At 43.0% G+C, this 26,744-nt stretch overlaps 1 protein-coding gene, 1 long non-coding RNA gene and 3 other non-coding genes across 5 annotated transcripts; 3 read left to right on the top strand and 2 right to left on the bottom strand.

The window, feature by feature from the left end:
• GPX6 (glutathione peroxidase 6) lies at positions 1,987 to 13,966 on the top strand. Its single transcript, NM_001137607.1, is given in 5 exon segments — positions 1,987 to 2,086; positions 5,600 to 5,753; positions 11,261 to 11,378; positions 12,152 to 12,251; positions 13,020 to 13,966. Coding segments are annotated over 5 exon segments (666 nt in total). The 5' UTR covers positions 1,987 to 1,999; the 3' UTR covers positions 13,227 to 13,966.
• Positions 14,063 to 18,926, bottom strand: LOC110261679. The gene is made up of 3 exons (XR_002346132.1): positions 18,748 to 18,926; positions 18,056 to 18,217; positions 14,063 to 16,937 (listed from the first exon to the last, which is right to left on the bottom strand). It is a non-coding gene; the product is annotated as an uncharacterized LOC110261679 (long non-coding RNA).
• TRNAT-CGU lies at positions 19,623 to 19,696 on the top strand. The gene has a single exon. It is a non-coding gene; the product is annotated as a tRNA-Thr (tRNA).
• TRNAM-CAU lies at positions 22,177 to 22,249 on the bottom strand. The gene has a single exon. It is a non-coding gene; the product is annotated as a tRNA-Met (tRNA).
• Positions 24,042 to 24,123, top strand: TRNAL-AAG. The gene has a single exon. It is a non-coding gene; the product is annotated as a tRNA-Leu (tRNA).

Here is a 26,744-nt window from a genome sequence, read left to right as displayed (position 1 = left end):
GTGAACTGTGGCTCCAGAAGAGAAGCAAAGGGAACTGCAGCCCTAAGATTCCTTCAGGTGAATCAGAAATGTGAGATGTCTGCCTCCTTTTCTTCTGCTCAGTGTGTGCTCTGCACCTCACTTCTCATTGCTGGAGGCCAGGACCCAAGGTGCTCAAAAGCTCATAGGAATATTGAATTGGGAACCTGGAAGTTGGGATTTTAGACCATTTGACCTGCTGATGAGATCTATTCTGCAGTGTCTCCTCACTACTCAAAGGCTAGTTATTGCAAGACGAGCACGTGTAAATCACTTCGGACGATGAAGATTTATTTAGTCACAACAATTGATGATCCATGTGGAACCAGAGCAAGGGCTCTTCAGTGAGAATTAGGAGTTTGCTTTCATTTCATCATTACCAACCTGTGACCTTTGATATATCACTTCTCTATGGGCTTCTGCTTTCTCATGCATAAAGATGAACATAGGGATGATCAATAGACTTCTAATTGCTTAACTGTTTCAGGCCTTGGGCAGAGTTCTTTGTAGGAAGTATCCCATTCCATCCTCAAACAGTCTTGGGAAGTAGACACTATTATTATGCTGATTCTAAAGATGAGAAAACTAAGGTTCAGCAACATTAACATTTTCTGAGACAAGGAGTTAGTCAGTGGCACACATGGGTATTGAATTCAATGGTCTCTATTGCTTCACAGACTAAAATTCAGCCATTATTTGAACTGTGAATGGATGCCAAGAGGCCAAGGAACTTGTGATTATGGGAAGGTCTGCGCCAAAAGAGAGAAGCCTTCAGCCTTCTGCATGGCTGCTCTAAATGTCTTGAGGACCTCCTTGGCTGGCTATCAGTGATTAGGCCATAGATTATAGGCCTTTGAGAAGAAATCTGAGATAACTGAAAGCTTATTTTCCAACAGAGTTCACAAGAATTCAACCCCATCCAGACTTCAGTTTCAGGAGCAGAGAAAGCCTTTTGTGTGAACCTGGAAGAGGCAGGGCGGGTGGAGGGGACTGGATGGATAGGGGCTTACAACTGAGGAGGAAGAAGTTATCACTTCGATAATCAAGAGAGTTTAGTCAAGCTAAGCTGGCAGTGAAAAACCACATGGGAGCAGAGGAGGGACAGGAGAAAACACGGTGACTCTTCACTAAATCAAATACTTTCCAACAACTTTCTGATGGTTAACCTTATTAGAACCTCATAATAAATAGCTTTATGGAGTAAATAAGGGCAGAGATGATTACAATAATTTACAGAGAATGAAACTCCATCAAGCCCAAGGCTCTTCCCTAACTCACAGTTTAGAGCTTTCTCCTAGACAACTTCCATCTGTGAATGTGTATCCCTCATTTGTGTTACTCCGCATTAACAAGCCCTTCTCCAGCGAACCCATTACTCAGCGGGCTCGCCCCGCCACCCCCGGTCTGGACTTCAAAATTAGGAAATACAGTGTGCTGTTGATTAAGTGATGAAAGTTTGAGGGGATGGGACAAAGGATAATAGTCATCTGGGACAATGCTGCTCAAACTTTAGTTGCATGTGCATTACAGGAAGATCTTGATTTCAAAGGGTAGATTCTGATCCAATGATGGTAGCTTTATTTCTCGGATGCAGAGCCAGCACCTAGGAACCGCCAGTCACTTGGAGAAGTCGAGAGAGTACCTCAAGTTCCAAAGAGGGACTCCTCCCCCTTCACCTGCCAAAACGAGGTGCGGAAACATTCGCGGGTGGTCCAATCTCGGATGCGCCGGGTGTGCGGAGCCTTCGGGGCTTGCGGGCGGGGCCGAGGAAGCGGGGAGGAAGGTGGAGGCTGGGGAGAGCGAAGAAGAGGAACGCAGAGGGAGCGCGGGGTGGGCGGGGGTGGAGTGGGGTGGAAGTTTGCTTGTGTGAATGCTGCTCTGTGATTGGAGGGCACATCTTCAAACTGGCCCTTGCCTGGGCCACAAAAGGAGCACAGGTGCCCGGGGACCTGAGACTCGCCTGGAGTGCAGAGTTGGAGCCATGACCCCGCAGTTCTGGGCCTCCTGTCTTTTCTCACTGTGCCTGGTTGGCTTCGCTCAGCTGATCCCAAAGGAGCAAAAGATGAAGGTGAGTGCCCCGCAGGGAAACCAGCACGTTTTAACTAAATTGGTCTCCAAGGATGCAAGGGGTTCTTTCTCCTCTTCAAGTCCATCTCCCCAGCGCTTCTTAACTGACATCTGCCACTGCTGTCCTCCGAGGCAGAGACTCCCATAAACCGCCGTTCTTACGCGCGGGTGGTCCCTCCTAAGCCTAGTGATTCACTGGCCGAAAGTGAGCTAAGGACGCAGGATGCTCTCACTGCATTCATCTTTGCCCCCCACCCCACCCCACCCCCGCCGCCCCAGTCTGCCAATTGATAGCCCAGAGCCTGTCACACCCTCCATTCTGGTCTGGAACCTTGAGCCTGTCCCCTCCATTCTGGTCTGAATCCTTGCGGCCTGGGAAATGCACGTGAAGTAGCAAAGGGATTAACAGGAAGGCTGACCCATTTGCTCTTGGAGAGCCTGAAACCCTGGGGCAGGTGGAAAATAAGCTGGTGCTGGAATGTGCTCTGAGTTTCAGGATAGATGAAGAAGGGCCCTTTTTTTTTTTTTCAGGGCATAATAAAACATAAAAGGCCAGGAGGGTTGTTGGCCAGTTTTAGTTTTAGGGGAGGTGGTGTGGCCAGGCAGGAGTAAAGCTCAGATCAGAGAATTTGTGCTCCAAATCAGCTGATGCCCTCCAGGAAAAGGGCCCACACTGGGTGTTGGCAACCACCCTGGAAAAGTTGTGTGTATATGTCTCAGGATGCAGGGTGGGAACTGGAGTAAATGACTTGAAGCACCAACCATTATTAACTTCAAAATTAGGCAAATTCACTCAAAAACTCAACCTCTCTGTGACATTAAGCCTGTTAAATATCTTTTATTGGCTCCTTTTTCTCCTCTCTGAAAGCTAGAGAAAACCCATCGTGTAGTGCAGTGATTTCCAGATTTCAACTCACATAAGAATCACCAGGGGGGCTTGTTAAAGCACAGATTACTGGATTGTACCCCCAGTTTCTGATTCAGTAAGTCTTAGGGGAGCTCACAATTTTATATATATGTATATATGTGTGTATATATATATAGTTTTTTGTTTGTTTTTTTTTAGGGCCACATCTGCAGCATATGGAAGTTCCCAGGCTAGGGGTTGAATCAATACAGCTGCTGGCCTATACCACAGCCACAGCAACTCAGGATCCTAGCAGAAAATTGCAACCTACACCACAGCTCATAGCAACGCCATCCTTAACCCACTGAGCGAGGCCGATGATCGAACTGGCATCCTCATGGATACTGTTCAGGCTTGTTACAACTGAGCCATGATGGGAACTCCTCAGAATTGTATTTTTTAATATGTTCCCAGATGATATTTATGCAGATCCTCAAGCAACACTTGAGTGCTTTGTTATTGGGCTCATGTGAAGTGTAAGATTATGCATATAATAAAAAGATTTTATAAATATAATATAAAGATGTATGGAGTTTCCGTCGTGGTGCAGTGGTCAACGAATCCAACTAGGAACCATGAGGTTGTGGATTCGATCCCTGGCCTTGCTCAGTGGGTTAAGGATCCGGTGTTGCCGTGAGCTGTGGTGTAGGTTGCAGACATGGCTCAGATCCCGTGTTGCCGTGGCTGTGGTATAGGCCGGGAGCTACAGCTCCAATTAGACCCCTAGCCTGGGAATCTCCATGTGCCACAGGAGCAGCCCTAGATAAGGCAGAAAGACAAGAAATAAAAAATAAAAATAAATAAAAGATGTAGCTTTACTTATATTATAGCTGTAGTAAGGTCATTTCCCATCTCTAAAATTAAAAAAAAAAAAAAAAAAGTCAACCAGGTCTGTGTCAGCAGCTGCTACCTGGTAAAGTGTGGAATTTCTGTTGTAGAAAATCATCTTGTGAATAAAAAGCTATGTTTTAGGGTGTTCAAATAGACCTAAGCAAACTGGAGCAGAGCTGAAAGCAGGGAAGATCAAGCTCTTCAAGTCTGCAGTATCCTTGGTATTCTACATCCCAGTTCACAGGGTTGTATCTATGTGTGAGGCAGACAACTAGAAGCTGTTGAGACCCAAGCTGAGGTAGGATGAAGACAAGGAAAATGGAGGCTCATAAATGACAGCTCACAGGATGATTTCCAGGTCATGTGTATGTATATATATGTGTGTGTATGTGTGTGTGTGTATGTATATGTGTATGTATATGTATGTACATGTATATATATATAAGTATATGTATATATGTATGTATATATAGAGAGAGTCTTTTTAGGGCCATACCATATGGAGGCTAGCATATGGAGGTTCCCAGGCTAGAGGTCCAGTCAGAGCTGTAGCTGCCTGCCTACACCACAGCCACAGCAATGGGAAATCCAAGCTTTGTCTGTGACCTGCACCACAGCTCATGGCAATGCCGGATCCTTAACCCACTGAGCGAGGGTGGGGATTGAACCCACGTCCTCATGGACATTAGTTGGGTTCATTAACCGCTGAGCCATATGGGAACTCCATTATATACATATTTTTAAATTGCAGTGGCAACAAAGACATGCTAGAAACTATTTAGCATGGAGGCAGCATGAATGCAAAAAAGAATGCAGGCACACAGGTGACAACAATTTCATAGTGGCTAATGCCACCAGATATGTGGATTGATGTGTGTACACGGATGTGCGTGGATGTATGGACACATAGGGAAGGTGCCTGCCCTAGGGTCAGCCTCCTTTTCTCCAAGGATAGTGAAGGGGAAGCTATTGTCTGCTGTCCTGGTAGAAGAACTTACAGAAGTAGAAAATGATAAAAGAGTTTTTTGCCTCACTGTCCCCACAGGAACTCACCTACAAGCATTTCCTTCACTGCACAGGGCAGATGTTATGGACTAAGGTTCCTTGGAAGCTCACTTAAATTGTTCTAAAATTCTGAAAGTTTTCTCCACTTCCCAGGAACCCATCTCCTCAAATAACGTTACCCTTTTGCTCCAGGTCCTGTCTCCCTTTTTCCCTTGGTATGTTTGTAGAGAGGAAGTCTCTTCTCTTTGCTTCCAATTTTATATAAAGATAAGAAGAAACAGATATCGAGGATGAATTTTTAGATACTGGTGAGCTCCCACTGGCAAATCTCTGGAAAACCTTCAATGGAATCCAGAGGAGCAAGCTATTGGCCCAGTTGTAAGGGGAGGAAATTACAGTCAGAATACACAGATGAGAAATTGATGTAAAACTTATTTCTGTTATCAGAAACTGCCAAAGCCTGTTAAGAATATTTGAGAAGGGGGTGGGATGCCTGGATCAGGGGTGTTAGGGTGTAGAAGAGAGTGCAATGTTGAAGAATGGGGAAAATTATATTCATATTCCAGGAATGGGGAAGGCATTATAAAGTGCTTGTCCCATTTTAAAAAATAGATTTTCAATTTGAAGATATAAATTCTAGTTGTGGCATCAGCCATAACTAAAAACATTACTCAGAAATTTCAGTTCTTAGAGTTTCAAAACTTTCACAGATGTTGGGGATTGTTGTGTATCTGATCATTGCCTCATTATGGTTATTTTGTTACATTCTAGATGGATTGCTACAAGGGGGTGACAGGCACCATCTATGAGTATGGAGCCCTCACCCTCAATGGCGAGGAGTACATCCCGTTCAAGCAGTACGCAGGCAAACACGTCCTCTTTGTCAACGTGGCCACCTATTGAGGCTTGACAGCTCAGTATCCTGGTAAGAACTATGTTTCAACTCTGTGGGAACTGGCTTTGTCAGATGGCCAAATTCTAAATCCAGAAGGTTTTGCTAATTTGTTATTAGGAGGAAGCAGGGGGATGAGAGGATAGGTGATCATGTGATTCTGTTCCCCTAAATCCTCCCACTTCTCTGCGCCTTACAATGCCAGGAGAATTATCTCCAGGTTTGAGAACTAAGATTCTCTCAAAGATTTAGATGGGGATCACCAGGAGCACATCTGTAGTCGAGTTTATTCCTCAGCGCCCTAAGGGAGAACAAACACTATAGGGAGCCAGGGGGCTTCTCAGCAAGAAGGAATTAGAAATGACTTATTTGAGGATTGGGTTTGTGTTAGGTGATTGGGGAAGGGTTCAAGGAATTGAAGTTTTGCTCTGGATTGGATGCTGTCAGGAAATGAGGAAATGGGCATAGTTCAGTGATTGGGTATCTTAATAAGTCACATCTATGCATTAGGAGGAATAAAGCAAGGCCAAAACTATAGCTGGTAAAGAAGCAGCAGTCGTTATATATTGATAAGAATAGGATGGTACTAGTTCGTTTGTTTGTTTGTGTCTTTTAGGGCCGAAACTGCGGCATATGGAGGTTCCCAGGCTAGGGGTCAAATCGGAACTGTAGCCGCCAGCCACAGCAACACCAGATCCTAGCCGTGTCTGCAACCTACACCACAGCTCACGGCAATGCCGGATCCTTAACCCACTGAGCAAGGCCAGGGATCGAACCCCCTGTGGATACTAGTCAGACTTGTTAACCGCTGAGCCATAAGAGGAACTCCTGAGGTCATTTTTATGATTTGGACTATGTTCATGTTTTGACTGATTATTATGGAGTGGTCCTTGTTTTTGTCTTGATTCGTCATGGCCACTTACTGTGTGCAATTGATCTTCTGTGAAACTGTGTTCAACAGGAGAACATCAAATCCTAGCTGTGATTCCCAGGCCAGAACCTAGGTTTCAGGGGCTGACTCACTGGTGACTTCCAGTAACAAAAGGAGAGAGGTTGATCTTTGATCTTTTGGGAAATGCCCTTGAGTTCCACAGGCATCTCCAAAAGGCAGCAAAGAGGATGGGCGTTCCTGCTGTGGCTCCGTGGGTTATGAACCCAACTAGTATCTGTGAGGATGTGGGTTCCATCCCTGGCCTCGCTCAGTGGGTTAAGGATCTGGCATTGCTGTGAGCTGTGGTGTAGGTTGCAGATGGGCTTGGATCTCATGTTGCTGTTGCCATGGCATGGGCCAGGAGCTGCAGCCCTACACTGGGAGTTCCTACCCTAAAAGAGAAAAAAAAAACAAAAACCAGGAAAGGTTATTTAAAGTTTTAGATGGATTATACTACAGATTGATATAGTTTTCAACATGCCAGGAACTTTATTTTCTGCTTTTTAAAAAAAGTTCAAAATAAATTCAAAAGGTCAATTGTATCCAATGCCACAAAAAAAAAAAATCAATCAAAATAATACATGGACAAGTTTTAAGAAAAATTTTCCACTTATTGACATTAGTATCTATTCAACTGATCAGAAATATAAAGTCCTATCAATGTCTTTTTTTTTTTTTTTTTTTTCTGCACTGGGAGCATGTGGAAGTTCTCAGGCCAGGGGTCGAACCTGCGCCACAGCAGTGACAACGCCAGATTAAGGCTCTGAGCCCCATTGAGTCACCAGGGAACTCTCTATCAATTTGTCTTCATGGAGTTTCAATAATAAGAAATCCAAGAATTTTCTCCTTTTTAAACACCACTTAAGTGTAGGCATATTGCAATCTCACTTCTAAGATATGTGGCGCACCAGTTTTTGATATTTGAAAATTAAGAAACAGCAAGTGCTCTGATTTGAATATTTGTGTCCCCTCACCCCTCAGATTCATATGTTGAACTCCTAATGTGGTCATAATAGGTAGGGTGCTTAGAGAGTAAAGCCCTTGTGAATGCGATTAATGCTCTTATAAAAGAAACTCCAGAGGGCTCCCTAGTCCCTTCTACCTTGTGAGGACACAGCAAGAAGTTGGCGGTCTGCAATATGGAGTAGGGTCTTTGCCAGAACATTCCATACTGACACCATGATCTTGGACTTCCAGGTTCCAGAAATATGAGAAATAAATTTCTTATTTATTATTTATTTATAAGCCATCCAGTCTGGTATTTTGTTACAGCAGTCTGAATGGACTAAAGCAGAGGGGACTGCTTGACGTAAGCAAAAATTATATTAAAATACTTCCTCGTCCAAAGAACAACAAAAACCAAATGGTTCACATTCACCAAGAGACGTTAAAAACCTTTTCAATTTAATGGTGAAATTGTACATAAAAAGATACTCTCTATTTAGAATGGATACACAACAAGGTCCTACTGTATTGCACAGGGGAATATATCCAATCACCAGGCATAGACCATGATGGAAAAGAATATAAAAAGTAATATATATGTGTAACTGAGTCACTTTGCTGTACAGTGGAAATTGGCATAACAATGTAAGTCAATGATACTTCAAATTTTTTTTTCTTTTTTGTCTTTTGTCTGTTTAGGGCCACACCCATGGCATGTGGAGGTTCCCAGGCTAGGGGTCTAATCCAAGCTGTAGCTGCCAGCCTATGCCAGAGCCACAGCAACGCCAGATCCAAGCCGCATCTGCGACCTACACCACAGATCACTGCAACGCTGGATCCTTAACCCATTGAGCAAGGCCGGCGATGGAACCCTCAACCTTATGGTTCCTAGTCAGATTCACTTCCGGTGTGCCACGATGGGAACTCCAATGATACTTTAATTTTAAAAATGTTTAAAAAGATACTCTCAATAGTACAGATATTGGAAAGACCTAGACATTTAAAATAATTTGGGAGTCATTTTGTATTTATTATTTTTATATACAATTAACTCTAGGGAAAATTTGAGAAGCTACAGACTAAATTTTTTAATATTTTATAAAAATCTCAGAATTTAATTATAAGAGCCTAAACAAAAGTTTAGCAACATTTTAGTGAGTGGAGATTTTCCTCCCTTGAAAAAGTTAAACTTGAAAAATACAGTAAGCTTAAAAAGTCGAGGTGTGTAAACAGCAGTACCATGGAATGTGAATTTGCTTTTAAATCTGCTTTAATGAAATTCAGTTTTACCTTAAACTTATTGACTAGATGGTACATTCACAATATTCAAAATTTTAAAAATACAAAAGGGTTTTACAACGAAATCATCCACATTTCCTTCCTTTTGGGCAACCAGTGTCATCAGTTTATAGTGTACCTTTCCATAAATGTTTAACGCAGGTGCAAGCAAGTCAGCCTCTCTCTCTCCCTCCCATCTCACACACACACACACACACACACACACCAATATCCACATGCACAAATGGTTCTGCACCTTGCTTTTTCACATAATAAACTATCTTCGACTTCATTCTGTATCACTGCATGAGGAGTTTCCTTATTCAAGATATATTGCTGTGCTGTAATTTAAAATAGTTCATGGGAATCGTGAAGAGCATCTCACTCAAATGAGATTTGAATTTACTCTAGATGATCACATTGAGAGAATTAAAGGAACTTGTCAAAGGACTAGAACCAAGGTCCGCTAGGTGTTTCAGCAATAGGAAGGAAATATTCCTTCCCCCCGTTTTTTTTTTTTTTTTTTTTTTTTTTTTTTTTTTTTTTTTTTTTTTTTTTTTTTTTAATGGCCACAGCACCCACTGCATATGAAAATTCCTGGGCCAGAGATTGAATCCAAACCCCAGCTGGGACATAGGCAACTCCAGATCCTTTAACCCCCTGCTTGGGGCCAGGGATCAAACTCATGTCTCCATAGCGACCCAAACCGATGAGGTCAGATTCTTAACCCACTGTGCCACTCTAGGAAACAAATATTCTTTTTTTAAAAAAATGTTTAATTAGGAGTTCCCGTCGTGGCGCAGTGGTTAACGAATCCGACTAGGAACCATGAGGTCTCGGGTTCGGTCCCTGCCTTGCTCAGTGGGTTAACGATCCGGCGTTGCCAGTGAGCTGTGGTGTAGGTTGCAGACGCGGCTCGGATCCCGCGTTGCTGTGGCTCTGGCGTAGGCCGGTGGCTACAGCTCCGATTTGACCCCTAGCCTGGGAACCTCCATATGCCGCGGGAGCGGCCCAAGAAATAGCAACAACAGCAACAACAACATCAACAACAGACAAAAAAAAAAAAAAAGTTTAATTATAGTTGATTTACAATGTTCCGCCAATTTTTGCTGTAAACGAAGTGACCCAGTTATACATTAATATACATTCTTTTTTCATATTATCCTCTATCATGTCCCATCACAAGTGATTGGATATAGTTCCCTGTGCTCTACAGCAGGATCTCCTTGCTTATTCACTCCAAATGCAATAGTTTGCAATTACTAACCCCAGACTCCCAGTTCCTCCCACTCCCTCCCCCTCTATCTTGGCAACCACAAGTCTGTTCTCCATGTCCGTGAGTTTGTTTCTTTTCTGTAGATAGGTTCATTTGCCATATATTAGATTCCAGATATAAGTGATATCATATGGTATTTGTCTTCCTCTTTCTGACTTCTTTCACTTAGTATGAGAGTCTCTAGTTCCATCCTAGTTGCTGCAAATGGCTGAGTAAGGGAAAGAAATATTCATCAAGGCTAACAATAAGAGGGATAATAATTGAACAAATATCTAACAATAGGAAGTATTTTCTTGTAAGAAGAGGTCCTTAGGGAGATGCCAAGAGATAGAGCTGAGTCTGAATGAGACTGACTGGTGCTAGTCATGGGGCAGTAAATCTGACCTGCAATGAAGACAGAAATAATGGTACAAGTCCAGACAGAGAGTTGGAAGGCTTCCTGCCAATGGTAAAGAACACTTTGGAGTTTGTAGCCTAGAATCTCAGTTAGTGTTCTAGGGAAATGGCATCAGTTATGTCACTGGAACTGACAAGAAAGTAAAGAATGCCCAGGAGCTAGGCTTAGCATTTCTCCGATTCCCTCTACAACTCCCAAAGAGCACCCCTGGGAAGGTGACTGGAGTGTCTTCATGAGACACGGGTGGGGGGGAGTATGCGTATTTTGTTCGCCTTTCCTTAAATATTTTTTGATCTATCAACCAGTCCTCCAGATAAGGAAGGCAATGGCATTTAAATCTGACTTATCTTCAGAATCAAACAGGGATATCCTCTCCCCCTGCCCCCCTCACAACACACACACACACACACACACACTCACACACACACCCAGAATAATAAATACTCTGTGCCTGTTAAGAAGGGCTCCTATTGGGTGATGAAGTGAAGCCACTTATGGGAACTATTGCACAAAAGAAATGGCAGCTATTTTGAAGTGTTTATGGTAACCTATGTTCTAGGTTTTTGCTCTGCTTCCTCAGTTTCTGTAATCTTGAACCCTTCCCTTCATAGTCATTAGCTTATTCATGTGATAAAGGGATAAATCAGTGGTCTTTTATCTTCAAAGTAGGGCTACTGACTAGACTACCCTTGCTGTTCCTTCTCTACCAACAGAACTGAATGCACTACAAGAGGAGCTGAAGCCTTTTGGTGTAGTTGTGTTGGGCTTTCCCTGCAACCAATTTGGAAAACAAGAACCAGCAAAGAACTCAGAGATTCTTTTGGGGCTCAAGTAAGTGCCTCGTGAGACCCCAAAGAGACCCTGTCAAGATTTTCCTTCTACATTATCTAGAGGCTACTTATTCCAGAAACTTCTGGGGGTGGTTGATAGATTAATGGGTTCAAGAGCATCATGGTGATGCTTTGAATTCAGTCTTGCCCTGCTAGCAGTGCTCATTAATTCTCTCTACTTCTGAATTATTTAATGAGAAAATTAGGGGACACCTAATGGAAAAGAAGCACAGGAAAAAAGGAGAGAATATAGGAAATAGAAATCAATCAAGAATCCTAACCCTTAGGAGTTCCCGTCATGGCTCAAGAGATTAATGAACCTGACTAGCATCCATGAGAATGCTGGTTTGATCCCTGGCCTTGCTCAGTGGGTTAAGGATCTGGTGTTGCCGTGAGCTGTGGTGTAGGTCACAGACGAGGCTCGGATCCAGAGTTGCTGTGGCTGGGGTATGGGCCAGCGGCTACAGCTCCAATAGGACCCCTATCCTGGGAACTTCTATATGCCATGGGTGCGGCCTTAAAAAGACAAGGAAAAAAAAAAAAAGAATCCTAACCTTTAAATATTGCTTTCCAATTTTCTTGAAATCATTTATTGGCTCCATAAAGCCTATGCATGAAGTCCTGGTTCCCAGAGATTTCTTTTTTCTCACTTTCCCTGTCCACAACCTCTCTTGCTTCATCTCTAATTTCCTTTTGTGGTGAAGTTTTGGAAGCTGTTACTATCCATCCTTGTCTTAACTTGGATCCTCTTAGAAACCCTCTGGTTCTTTGCAGATATGTGCGTCCAGGTGGTGGCTTTGTTCCCAATTTTCAGCTCTTTGAGAAAGGGGATGTAAATGGAGAAAAAGAACAGAAGGTCTTTACCTTCCTGAAGGTAAGTGAACAAATACTGGCACGGATTGGTGAGAAAGATAGAGATGCCCCGAAAGCGTGGAGGTCAAGTCTAGGATTGAGTTTGGACTCCTTGGAAAGAAATGCTCAGATAAGTTCAAGGACCAAGGCAATATCTGTTGTGAGCCTTTAGCTTTAAGTAGAGGAAATATATAACATATGGGAGCTCAGACATAGACTACTTTTCCATACTGAATGGTAATAATTCTTTCATTCAACAACCATTTATCAAATTCCTAGTTATATGCAAGAACTAGGCTATCCAATGAGTTAACAAATATTAATAGGGCATAGCCTCTTCCCTGAAAGAATTCATATCTAATCAGGGAGACAGATATAGAAAAATATAATGCAAGTGTCATGTGATAATTAAATTTAAAGTCACAGAGGTTTAGAACCACAGAAACCCAGGTAGAAGGACACTTTTTTTTTTCAGCTAAAGAAACCGAAGCTATAAAAATGCTATGACTTACTATAGAAAAGAGAAGTTAGTCTTTCATTGAAGCATCATGGAAGTGAAGGAGAGACAAGGAAAGAAAGATATTTTTTCTATTTTCTATCATACTAACACTTGGTCATTTGGTTGGGAATAGTTGTAATGGTAATGACGTATTGAAAAGTCTGTGCTTCATTAAGGAGCATATCAAGTAGTTAATATATGACTTTCTAGGGGTGGGGTAAGACTGGACCACACAGAAGCAGAAAAAAAAAAAAAAAACCCTATCTTTTTATTTCCATATCTCTGCTCCAGAACTCCTGCCCTCCAACCTCTGATCTTTTGGGCTCATCAAACCAACTCTTCTGGGAGCCCATGAAGGTCCATGACATTCGCTGGAACTTTGAGAAGTTCCTGGTGGGGCCTGATGGAGTCCCTGTTATGCGCTGGTACCACCGGGCTTCAGTCAGCACAGTCAAGTCAGATATCATGGAGTACCTGAAGCAGTTCAAAAGCGAATAGGAAAGGCCAGAGACCATCAGGAAGTTGCCTCCCACCTGAAGAACACATTTAAGGATCCATATTTGTTCCAGATGCCTACTCAGCCTCCACATGATCAAGCCATCTTGTACTGCCCAAATACCTATGTGTGTGTGCATATGTGTGTGTGTGTGTGTGTGTGTGAGTGAGAGAGAGAGACAGAGGATTAAAGGAAAGAAAACCTATCTCCCAACCCTCTGATCCCAAAGCATCTAGTTTTCCCCACTCTATTCCCAAGGATAATTATAGGTGTACGGTTCAGACTACCCATGTCCCTAAAAGGGGAGTCCCAGAAGTCCTCTCATTTCCCCATCCTGAAGGTTTAAAGAAAGCAGAAACTGGCAGCAAGACTCTCAAGAGCTCCTTAATAGCCTCTTCTCTCCTCCAAGATAGGCAGGCATTTTTGTTAAACTCTTTCTTTCTCCAATTAGTTTTCCTTTAGTCCCCTGACACCCTGTAGTCTTCTTATAGGATCTCTGAAGGCAGAGTGAAAGCAGAAACCTCACTTCACCTGAAAGGAGGGGCATCTCTATGATGGTGGATCTCAAAGCCCCTGTGGGTCAGACCCTACCAGAGCCTTCCTTGGTGCCTGTCCCTTAGTGCATTCAGGTCATGGCACCAAGGCGGGGATGTTCCTTCATTCTGAACGATGGGTTTCTCATCACCTTGAAACTCATTCTAATCACTGCCTCAAATTAAAAAACAAAAACAAAAATTCTGCAGCAGCTAGCTTCCTGTGGTGTTTTCCCAATCCCTTATGTTTGGAGTCATACCACTTCTTCCTTTCTCACTCTGTTTTTGCTTCCTTGGCTACCTACCTCACCCAGCTCTTCAGTATTTTGTTTTCCTCAAAAGCGCTCTAGACCTTTCATTGGCCCATCCAAAAACACTGGTTGGGACTGGCTGCTCATAGAGTTGCTGTGACATGAACACAGATGGCTTAGGGTCAGCATCCTCTGTACCCTCCCATTCTGGTCTCCTGGAGAACCCCTGAAGGGGAGGACTCCTTGCTTCTTCAGGTATCTCCTCTCTTTCTCTCTCAAAACATATATAAACATTTCTGTTTATAAAATTAATTTCTGCTCACTGTTAAAAAATCTAAAACCAGGTAAAAATAGAAGAAATCATAACAAAACCCTCTCCTAATCAGAGGAGTAAAGAACATGCTGGAAGCTCTATCTAGCCCATGCTCTTTTAGAATTTAAGTTCAGTCTTTTATATTAAGATGAATTTCAGAATATCAAAAACAGGAAAGAGAAGATTGTATGAGGAACAAAATAGGTGTTTTTCTTTCCCTTTTCACAAGTTACTATGAACATAGGTACAGGCACTTTAAAATATTTTTTTTGCACTTAAAAATAACATGAAATTTAAACATCAGTGAGTAATGTCAAACATTATAACCCTGTTGTGTACCTAAATAGAAATGTGATCCCTGACTTAATCTTTATACAGCAACAGTGATTCTTAAGACTCTTAACAATTCATAGGTAATAGACATACATGAAAAATGGAAAATAGTTTCAAAATATTTGGATGTTTTGCCTTCTTGAACTCAAACCTAGTAAGAAAAAAATTGATTAAAAAAAAAAAAAACAAAACAAAACCTGGCCATTCTTGGCCATAACCCACAGGATTTGAGACTTTATAAGTCTCTTACTAAGCACTAGGGCAGTTAGGACAGTGAGGGGATTACAGAGCCAGCTCTGGTAGCTGAGAAAGGTGTGTTTCATTTTTTAGTTTCTTTGAAATCTCTGCACTTCTTGAGAACCTCTAGGGAACTCAACACTCCTCAGACGGCTTCCAAATCTGCTTCTGTTTTCAGATCAGAATATTCCAGGTGCAGGAAGTTGGTGAGGAGGATGGGGTGAAACAATGTATAAAATTCTCTCAAGACACTGGTTCAGGCCAAATCAGGAAAGGGTGCTGTATCAAAGTGAACCCTCCAGGGGAGCAACATTGCTGCTCCACAGTAAAGACCTAAAGTGAGGAAGGTGGAGGACTGCAGCTTCAACATGAGTGCATTATGCCTGAGTGTCTAGGAGAGGTCTCAATCCTGCCACCGGCTGCTCGGGAAAATCCAGGTGTCATACTCCTGATGCCCTCCAGTGGCTGGCTCTGAAGAGAAAAAGACAGGATGTTCTGGGGAAAACCAAGACCAGAATAATGAAAAACTAATTTCCTTAACTTCCCTGGGAGATGAGTATAGGTGAGGGGCAGGTGTGGAAGCAGCCATCCTGATCACAACATTGCAGATGCTGCTGCTGCTGATAGTCTTTATAAAGAAAAGATCAAGAGATACAGCTTTCCCCTTCTCCCTTTCCCACCAATCCACGTGACAGATCTTAGTCCCCAAGGAAAGCCACAGGCAGAACCTTCTGGGAGGGGCAGACTGCCCAAGAGGATCTCAGAAACTCCAGGCTGTTATAGCACTGAAAACTTGACTAGGACTATCGTGGTGATCACCATCATCACTGGCTCTACTAATGCTGCAAATTTTTTCTTTGAACCTGACATTCCCACGATCTCCCATGTAAATTAGATAGTTGTGAGCTAATTGATTCCAAGACCAGTGTTGTCATATAAATCTACTACCCCTACAAACCACCTGGCAGGCATCTAAAATCACTAAGGCTCCACTAATGATAAAACCTTTGAGGAGAGTCCCTGAGCAGGAGGATGTTCTGAAGTTGCAGAGAACCAGGACTCAACCCCTTTCGAATCATTCTATTCCCCGTTTGTCAAGCAGCCCACCCCTGCAATTAAGACCCCAATGCAGTCTCCTCCATGACAGTTACTGCATAGATGTAGTATCTTCCCTGTGGACAGTGTGGACACTGGTGGTTCTTGGACTTTGAGAGTGCCCGTGTTAGTTCCCCAAATCTGATAAAGAGTAGCTGAAGTCCCTCCCAAAACACATCAAATCTTGCTCTGTGGTCTCATGAACACTCCTCGATGTGGCTTCGGGTCCCAGTAAACAAAAGCTGAGACTAGGATTCAGGTATGCAGAATTTACTGGCGGGTGGCCTCAGAAGAGGGAATCACTGAAGCAAAATAGGGCAGAGAAAACAGAGTTGTAAGAATGCAATGTCTATGGAGTTTAATTTTGGATAAATTACACTATAATTCTTTCCATCTTGAAGGAAGAGGAATGACCTTTTATAACTTAGGTCTGTCAGTTGTTTGCTATGGGCTCACCCTTGGGCCCCAAGGGCATAGCCAATGTGAGCCAGATCCCTTTGGCTAAGGGTTCTCTGAAGAAGGCAGCTGAAGGTAATATTCTGAAAAGGGGGCAGCTATAGGCCATTAGAGGACAGCACTCAGAGCAGGTGAGAATGGATGGACCTACTGTTAAATCACATCTGAATAAGGCTATGGAGACCATTTGCTACCCTCCAGGAACAACTCATTATTTAGAGGAATTCCCCAACATAGGCCTTCACTCAGGCGTCATTTTCTCTGGCTTGCCTTCCATCTCTAGGGAATTGATTCTCAGAGTGTGGTCCCTTGACCCACAGTCAACAGCATCACTTGAGAACTTGTTAGAAAAGCAGTTTTTGGATCCCTTTCAGACTTACCGAATCAGAAATGGGCAGGAACAGCAACCTGTTTTCAAAAGCCTTCCAGGTGGTCCTAGTACAGGCTAAAGTTTGAAGGTCACTGCTCTAGGGAATGGAGAATCTACAGAAGATACTGAAAGTTTGACATAGGATGAATGAGGAAAATATAAGTACTCCACATAGCTACCAGCTCCTCTGCCACACTGCCCCTTCCTCCCAGCCATTAGATGTTCCTAGGGTCCAGGGCTGACGCGGACAATTCAGCTCCTTGGTTTTCTGTTTCCTCAGTCTCTGACCCTTGTGGTTTCCATCTGGGTCCAGATTCAAGGTGTATTATCTGGCAGACTTCCTTTTTGACCAAATTTTAGTCAGGCCCTACTAGGCCTCTACCTTGGCCTGTCTTTAGCGAAAATCCTGCTCTTTATATTTTTCTACAGGAATCACTCCAGGATATTTGAAGTGATTAAGGTGCACAAGAGTTTGCTGGATATACTATCTTTGAGTAAAAAGTGAGTTAATGATACATGGATACATTTGTTCTTGGAAGGAAGTACAAAAATGGATGTTTGCCTGTAAGTCTGAATCTGGGAGGCAAATAAGTGGGAGAGGGGTGGGGGAGGGATGCTGGTTAAGGGAGGGGAAGGGTCTGCTTTGACACTGTTTCAGGTTGGGGCTTGTGAAAATGTTACATATACAACATATAATCCTTTTACAAAAAGAAAATGCTATCCTTTTGGACTACAAATCTTGACCAAAGTTCTGAAAAAAAAATGAGGGGAAATATGGGGAAAATTTGTTTAAAAAAAACCAAACTGAACCATAATTACCCTTTATATATTATGATAAAGACAAAGTTCTTCCCTGAACTAAGTTCTTTTCTCTGCCAAACTGTCAACTCCCAAAAGCGCCTGGAAGGGCTCTCTCCCTTTCACTGAAGAGCCTGTACAAAAATGATTGGCAGGACTGCGATTTGAATCTCTGTTCACCCAAGAAACTAGAGCCCTCCTCCAACGCTTTGGATCACTTACCCACGTTACATCTATTAAAGTAAAATAAAATAAAAAAATAAATTCTTTTAGAGCTCTTTCTAATGCTCAAAAGACACAAGGAAAGCAAATTCAGTATGAACTTTGTGTATATTATCTTCTCTACTCCCTTTCAACACATACTCTTGGGGAACTTCACGTCCTTCAATCGGACAGAATTAGAGTTAAAACTGTGCGCTCAGACCATTCGCTGATTCCCATGTACCAACTATCAGGTGCTCCATCCTCCCTGATTCTCTGCGCTGTAATGAGTCTTCACAGGTACAGATAACAGCCAGAATTCGGTTTCTGGTGGATGCCCCTCTGTCCAAACCAACCCAGACCTAGGAGCCCTGAGTGTCTCCTCTGGCTCTGTCTCTTATGATACCTGGGTGCAAAGAAGGAGGTAGTCAGAGAATAAATCCATTAGGTTTTAGAAAAATCATTGAGGAAACGCTTGAAAATCAGACCGTGGCTGATCTAGCTTTGGAACTGTGACGACGCTGAGATGAGTCTCAGGTTTGCCGGCTGAGTTTAAGGGTCGGTGAAGGGAAGTTATAAGTCTGGTCCGCACCCGGAAAACAGAAGGGCTCCCCTCCCACTCCCAGCTTCCGCATCCTTAACCCCCTGGAATTCGAGACTCGACCTTTTCATAAAGACACTGTTGTAAAAAACATGGAAAGTAACATCTGTGCGACGGACCTACTTTTTGCTGAATATGTTCAAGGCTTTCATTCCCACAGTTTAGGGCTGGGATCCATGATGGGCATCTTCGAACCCACCCAGGTCCCAGCAGTCTGACCTTACGAACGCGGTCTGGACTGGTCCTTGGAACTCCCCTCCCCGGTCCCAGCCTCCCTGCCCCCCATCCCCTCAGTCTTATCAGTTCCCACCTGTCCTGAGGGCCCCCAGACTCACCCTGAACTCCCACCGCGCTTCTCCTACCCACGCGGGGAAATTCCGGAGGTCGACCGCCCTCCAGCCCCGCCCTCTCCCTGTCCTAGGAGGATGCGACTGGTGGGCGGAGGGAAGAGGGTCACTGCGGGGTGCAGGGACCGGATTCGAGAGAAGGCGTTACCCCCTCACGAGCTGGGTTTCAGAACTACCTGAGTAGAAAAACCTAATCCGAGAGGAACAGAGGAGCACAAAAAGGGGGGGGGGGGTAACTGAAGTCCACAGTCTGTTTCCTGTTGGAGTTTTTTCAAAAGCTCACCAAATTTCTTGAGGCGGAAGCTGCAGGGGTTCCTGCCTCCCTGCCCCCACTCCCTCCTCCGCCCCCTCCCCAGCGCTTCCAGATGGAAGGTTCTTAGGACGGATCTTTACTGTGCTCTCGAGAATGGCAAGGTGGGATTTGGGGAGCAACTAACCGGGCTGACACCTGTAGCTGAAGGAAGATTGGCTTAACGCCCAGTCTCTCGGCTCCACTCGAGAGATGCGTCAATCTGGCACCTGCAGGTACCGCAAATGAGTTTTCTTTGTCACATATGGCCAGTTATTCCATGCAAATCCTTTAAAGTTTTTTTTTAATTTCCTTGAAATCGTCTTTACTGCTTATTTCCCAGCCTCGACTTTCTGTAACACTTTTCCTTGAGATAATAGAAAAATCCTTTGTCCAATGCTTCAACTGCATATTTTTCTTTTGTATTTTTCTGTCTCCAGCGCGTTCTGAGGAAGTGAAAGACCCTCCCTGGAATTGGCATATTTTCTGAAGGCACTAAATCATGTAAACTAATTTTTTTCCACCCAACCAAAGTAAAATGAGGTAGATTCGACCCCGCGTGGGGCTTCCAGATGGCTCTATGGCTTAGCTGGTTAAAGCGCCTGTCTCGTAAACAGGAGATCCTGGGTTCGACTCCCAGTAGGGCCTTGGTTTTTCTCAGAAAGCTGAAAAGCTTCGTTTTATGTTAACTATGTCTTCCTACTGACCCCCACAAGTTCTCACCGAATTTACTGCGTTAGAACTTAGTCGGATACAAATTCTAGGATTGCACTTTGCTCAGATTCCCTACTTTTAAAAAGAAATAGGTTCTTATGTAGGTGCCAATCCAAATGCAAACCACCTCCAAAGAACACTGACTGCCTGTGATTTTACCTCAGTCACTTTTCATATGTTTTGCCTTAAACTGGTACAATGTTCTTGAGCACCTACAATGTATTACAGTTTAAAGCGCCCAGATGGGAAGATATGTATAATTTCTCCAGATTCTAACACTCTCCAGCTCTTTAATTGATTTCATTAAATACAATAAATGAATCCACTATTAGTTACACAGGAAAATTAGGATGTTTGCAGGGGCATGCTTGCTATTTTGAAGGGAATATGAGGAGAAAATTATGTTCCTGTGTTATTTCTCTTAAAGAAAACACTAGAAAACTTCAGGAATAATGACCAACTGGAAGGAAAAATGTCCTAGATACAAATACCCCAGAGCTAGGACAAAGTTGCTGTGAGAAAAGAGCTAGTTGTACAATTTTGCCAGATATCTAAAGCAATTTAGTTTTGGTCCCAAAGATTTATGGAACTTCTGTGTCTTTTTGTCTCCCATTCATTCACCCATTAATGCAACAACATAAACTACTGGTCTTTTATGTACCAAACATATTTCTCTCTTTCTTCCTTCTTCTCTTTCTTTCTTTCTTGGAACTTCTAAACAACTTTTATGGAAACTCTTAGCAGCTGTAAATATACGTTCAGTACTGTTAGCTATAGTCACCAAGCTGTGCATTACATCTCCACGACTTATTAGTTTAAGTTTGTACCTTTTGGTCACCCCTCTCCCTCCTATGCCAGCCTCTGGTAACCACCCCAGGCATATTCCTAAGAGCATGAAATACAGCAGCGAACAAAGGTAACAAAAAGCAGTGCTCTCATGTCTTACATTCTGGTGGGGATGACACAAAAAATAAAGAAAGGAGTGAATTAAATAAGCATATGAGATAATGATGAAGTCTGTGGAGAGAAATAAAGCAATGAAAGAGTATGGGGAGAGTATAGGGTGGGGGCAGAGTAACCAGGGTGTTATCCTGTTCTTTGGGCAAAATCACTGGCAAATGCTAATTTTTAAAAAACTTTTTAATGAGAAATAGTTACACTAAGAACGATGAGTAAGTAGTAAGCTTAAATAAGCGGGAGTTCCCTGGTGACCTCGCTGTTAAGGATTTGGCAGTTGTTACTGCTGTGGCTCAAGTTCGATCCCTGGCCTGGGAAATTCCACATGCTGGGGGCGGGGTCAAAAAATATATTAGTCAGAAAGCTGACCCCCAACAATTGCTGGGTCTCATCTCTGTTCGTTTTGATTAGGGCTTTATTGAACTAGTTCACACTGCTTCTTGCATTCAAACTTTAGGGACTCCACTTAGTAGTGAAGGGACATTTGGTAAATTGCTTTACCTCACTTTCCTCACATGTGAAATGGCAGTAGTAATAGGCTTACCTAATAGAAGTAATGGGAGGACTTGATGAAAATATAAAATATTTTAAAAGGATATCTAGCACATAAGTATTCAATCAATAAAGTAAAACTTGTGCCCAGGATTGATTATACACAGAGCCTCACTCACTCCAAATTTGGGTGATTTAAGTGATGATATTTGCAATTTTTGAATTGATGAGATTTAGATGTGTTGATGCTAAAATGAGTTAAGATTTGGGGGGAGATTGAAATGGGGTGAATTTTTTTTCATGTGGGACAGGTGTGAATTTGGGGGGACCAGGGGGTAGACTAAGGTAGGTGTAATTATGTCTTCCACTCTCCCTCCCTGAGATACCATTTCCCAATCTTTAAAACTGGTCAATATGTTCTCTTGCATAATAAAAGGATGTTATTAAGAATCTTGACATGGGAAGATTATCCTGAATATCAGGATGGGCTGGCTGTAATCATAAGGTCCTTATAAGAGGGTGGTAGGAGGGTCAGAGAAGGAGATGTGATAACAGAAACAGAGGTCAGAGTGATGTGAACATGAGCCAAGGAAGGGGAGCATCCTCTAGAAGCTGGAAAAAGCAAGGAATGACTTCTCCCCAGGACCTCCAGAAAGAAGGCAGCTCTGCCACACCTTGATTTTAGCCCCGTAGGATACATTTCAGACTTCTGATCTCCAGAAGTGGAAATAATAAATTTATGTTGTTTTAAGGTAATTTTCTAGGGCGGCAAATGGACAGTTGATGCAGATTTATGGTATGTCTTGCTATCAAAGCAAGTTGGTACCAAAAGTACCTGCTAATCTTGAAGAACAGACAGAGCCCCCATTTATAAGCACAGCAGGTCTACTGGGAGTTAGTGGTGATCAGCGAGGTCTTTCATCTACTACCCTGCTTCCTCCTACTGGTGAAAGACAAAATACTTGTGCCTTCTCTGAGGTTCGAACTCAGGACCTTCAGATTATGAGACTGACGCGCTGCCTACTGCGCTAAGAAGGCACTGATAACTGTGCTTTTCCCTATAACTCTAGATTCTCTTTGAGGTTTACATGGACTTTCTAAGTCAGATTTTTATAATAGAGTTCAAAGTAAGCTAGGTCTTGTGTTTACTGTGTATACCGAGTATGTCACGGTGATTGATCAAAATTATTTCTGGATTTTATCCTTGATTAAATATGCATCATGGTGGCCTTTTTTCCCATTGTCTTAAACACCATTTACTGCTGGGAGACATTAGACTTCATAAGATTTCACAGTGTCCCTACTTAACGACATGCATAGATGATGATATACATATGATATGATGATATATGAGATGATACATATGATGATATATGATGATATGATGGTATATGAGGGACCTGAGCTGGGCCCACGGGCATGAAGATTTCCAAACTGCAACCATGAGGGGCACAGAAAAATGCTTACCTCTGATGACAGGAAGCCGCAGTCTCCTTATCTAGCTCTGAAGCATCCTTACCTGTCAGTATTCCCATTACAATCAAGGCCTTTGACCATGGCCATGACCTGAAGGCCCTTCTATTATGGCTAGAAGTCCAGAGTAATATAAAAAGAGGTGAGATAAGGGGGAGGAGATGAGGTGAGATGATTGACAATGGTAGAAAGGATATCCTGGCTTTCAATCTAGCAAAGTGGAAAATGTCCCGAAATTGAAATTGTAGGACTGAAGTGTAAATCTTCTATGTGCTGTCTATTAATTTAGGGGGGAAAAAATCACCTGGTTTTCTTGCAAATATAAGTCAATTTTAAAAGCTTCATCATCTGTAAAATGGGATGATATTTTATAGTATTATTTAAAAGACAACGCTTGACACAAAAAGTTGTTCAATGAATGTTAATAGTGATACAAATACTGATAGCAAATTTTATTCAGTGCTTACTATGGGTGAGGTACACTTTCAAGCAATTTATATGTATCTTACATATATTGGCTACTATCTATCTATCTATCTATCTATCTATCGCTTTAGACAAGTTTTGCTACTGTCTCCAGTTTATATATAAGGAATGTAAGACCCAATAAGCTTAAGTGACTTGCCAATAAACCTGAGGCTACTCAGTAGATGTGAAAACAGTATGACTAGGGCTCACTTAAAGGTGCAGCATCTGGCGCATCAGGTCCGATCAGTGGGAGCATGAGCCTCCTAGAGGCAGAGACCTAGAGAAAAAAGGCCGGGGACCTGGCGAGTTCGCGTTGGTTTGGAGCGAGTGGAACGCGTGCTCTCTGGGCCTGGAGAGCACCAAACGCAAACTGATCCCCTCCCTGAACTTCGTAAATTCAGACCGTGATCACATTCTGCAATAAGGAGGTCTGCACAGCGGCACAGTTGTTTCCTTCAGTAAGAAATCACACACAGACATACAAACAACGGGTCAGGTTCCGGGTGAGTGGGGAGGAGAGCTTCTGTGTTTTCTAGGCGAGGACATTAAAAATAACTTCCCGCTGCAGACCCCCAAACACAGTTGACAAATTGGAGACTTTTGATATTTGCGTCCTATTCCGGCGCTGCGTCAGAGGTGGTGATTACAAATCATTTTCTTGACGGATCCTCTTCTAGTTTGATGGATATTAGGCATTGGGTGCTTCTCCCTTTACTCTCGAGTATCAGAAACATAGCACAGGAGGCAAAAGTGGGTATCTCCAGGTAGGAACCTATTTGCTGATTCTATTGGTGGCAGGGAAGGGAGGAGGAAGCTCTAGAAGAAAAGCATCACGAACATGTTGTGTTTTTTAAACAGTTAAGGAGAGTTTAAGAAGGGGTGTTTGCGTGGTAGCGTGGCCGAGCGGTCTAAGGCGCTGGATTAAGGCTCCAGTCTCTTCGGGGGCGTGGGTTCGAATCCCACCGCTGCCAGCTGTTCTTTATTGTTTTGCTACACTCGTTCTCTTGTAACAGTTACCTGAGACTGGGAACATGCGTTTATTCCCATCGCGGGAGTAATTAAGAGGGGAAAATGTCTGATTGTCCATTGTTTATATCTAGGAACAGGATTTCTGAAATAAATTTTTTAAAATGTTTTTAAAATGGTCGTATAGTCATAAGTAAAACTTCCACATGGTTCAAAATTACTAAAATGTGAGCAATGTACAGTGAAAGTCTGTCCACCTTCACCTCACCTTGTTCCACTCCAGCATCGGATTCTATTTCTCAAGCAAACATATCAGAGCCTGGGGTTACCTTCAAGGTATATTGTTGGCATGCAAGACAAGAGAAGCCTATTATTTTCCTGACATTTTGTACTTCCAAACCTATTCCACTGCATCTTGCCTTTATTATTATGTTGCAGTAGTTTCTGTATCAACATAGAAAGAGCTTTTTCTTTTGTCTCAATAGTATTCCATTTTACAGACATATCCTTATTTAACCAGCAACATTTAACAATATTAACAATGTGGCAGTAAATAATACCCGCATTATGTAAGTGTGTGGTAGTAGAGAACTTTCTAAAAGTGCAGTTGCTAAATCAGATCATCTCTGTCATGGTAATTCCAGTGGTTCTTAATCTTCCCGGAATGTTACTAATATATCCTCCTATAGAGCTAAAGAAGGACCTGTTTCCTTGGCACCCTGACCAGCACAGAACGTTGCCATGACAATGACAATTAACAACCATTTACCTCTTTCTAAGCCCCACATATTGTCATTGTTCTTTACATTGTCATAATATTCTCAATAATATATGACATTTCATATTATTTCCCATTTTACACGGAAGGAAACTGAAATTATAACCAGTTAATCTCTCGCCTGTAGATGGAAGAATCAGAATATTATTACACCAGGGTAGACTGGAAAGTGGCCCTCAAAAAGATATCTTCATTCTAATGCCTAGAACCTGTAAATATTACTTTGGCAAAAGAAATGGGGGTAATCTTTGCAGGAGAGATTAAGTTAAAATCTCGAGACGGAGAATTTATCCTGGATTATCCAAATGGAGTGTAAATGCCATCTCGAATGTCCTTGCAAGAGAGAAAGACAAGGAGATTACTCAGAGACAGAAGAGAAGACAGTGTGAATACAGAGGCAGAAATAGGAATAATATCTACAAAGCAAGGAAGGCTGGCATCTACCAGAAACTGGAGGAGGCAAGGACAGATTCTCCCCTTACCTCAGGAAGAGGTAATGTCTGTGACAACACCTTGATTTCAGCCCAGTGATACTAATTTTGGGCTTCTGGCCTCCAGAACTGTCAGAAAACAAATTTCTGTTGTTTTAAGCCATTGAGCTGTGGTGATTGTTACAGAAACCACAGGAAACTAATACAATGTCAAGTGCTGGTAGGCAAGGCTACCACAAACAAGTGTTTCTGTTTGTTTCCCAATCAGATAGGTAGAAAACATTATTTCACTGTAGCTCTGTAGAGTGGATGTCTCTGGAAAACTCCAGGAACTAGAACAGGGGAAAAGACTGGATTAAGAGTTTCTCACATCTTTAACTACTGGCCTTCTGTGAAATAACTCATCTCAGTTAAGCTGATTCCTCGAAGTGGAAGTTTTCTGTTAGCTTTTAAGAGCCTTTTTCTTGGCGTTTTGTCTGCCAACCTGAAGGGGATGGTGTGTGGTGGTGGGACCTGAACCCACGTTTCTAAAAACATCAACAGTTATATACCCTAGAAGGCTCCCATGCTACCTCCAAAAGGGCTTTTAATTAAACGTCTTTCTCATTCCTCCCCGCCCCGCAAAAAAAAAAAAAAAAAAAAAAAAAAAAAAAATTAAGACAGTATGTTCAAATACACCACTTTTCTGCTTTTCTTTGTACAAAATAGGAGCTTCGAGTCCCACCCCCGGGAATATCAGATGCCTACCTGCAAGCTTCACCCGCTTTATCCCACCACCATCCCATCGGTCAGTTCCCGCGTGATGCCTTTCGGGGGGGCCAGCAGTGGGGTCGGGTGGACCTCCCTCGGACCTCTGGCCCAACTCTCGGCTTGTCGCGGTGGGGAATGCGACGTGAGGGGAAAGGAGGGGCCTTCGCGGGGTGCTGGGACCGAGTGAGAGGGGAGAAGGCGTTGCCGTCTTTGCGGGTTGATGACCTAGTGCACTCGAAATCAGGCCCGCATGGGCAAGGAGTGGGCAATGCGTGGCTCTCTGGAATCTCAAGGATCCTCACCTTAGGAGGCCTGTACCTGAATTCAGAAATACCTTGTGGCCAACCGGGGACCGTTCCACCTCTCCCCGCCCCCCCATCCCAAGGGGCTCCACATCTGTGGTTGTCTGACAATGACAAGGTACTTGACATCGGCGGTTTAGGATTTTAGGAGAGCGATGTGGCTGCCTGTGTGTAGCTAAATTCTATACTCCCAGCCCCCTCTTCTCTGTTCCCCATTCTTCCCCGCTAAGTCACTGCTTAAGTGCAAGTGATGAGTAGGGACACGAGGTGCCCTAACCCGGCGGTCAAAGATACTTTCAGTAGTTCCATTTTTAGAGTTCCTTACTTAGCACATCCGAATGAAGAGTTTAAGTTACAAAAGACCA

The sequence above is a fragment of the Sus scrofa genome, chromosome 7 (assembly GCF_000003025.6).
Source record: "Sus scrofa isolate TJ Tabasco breed Duroc chromosome 7, Sscrofa11.1, whole genome shotgun sequence".
Classification (NCBI taxonomy): Eukaryota; Metazoa; Chordata; class Mammalia; order Artiodactyla; family Suidae; genus Sus; species Sus scrofa.
This window is presented reverse-complemented; position numbering and strand designations above follow the sequence as displayed.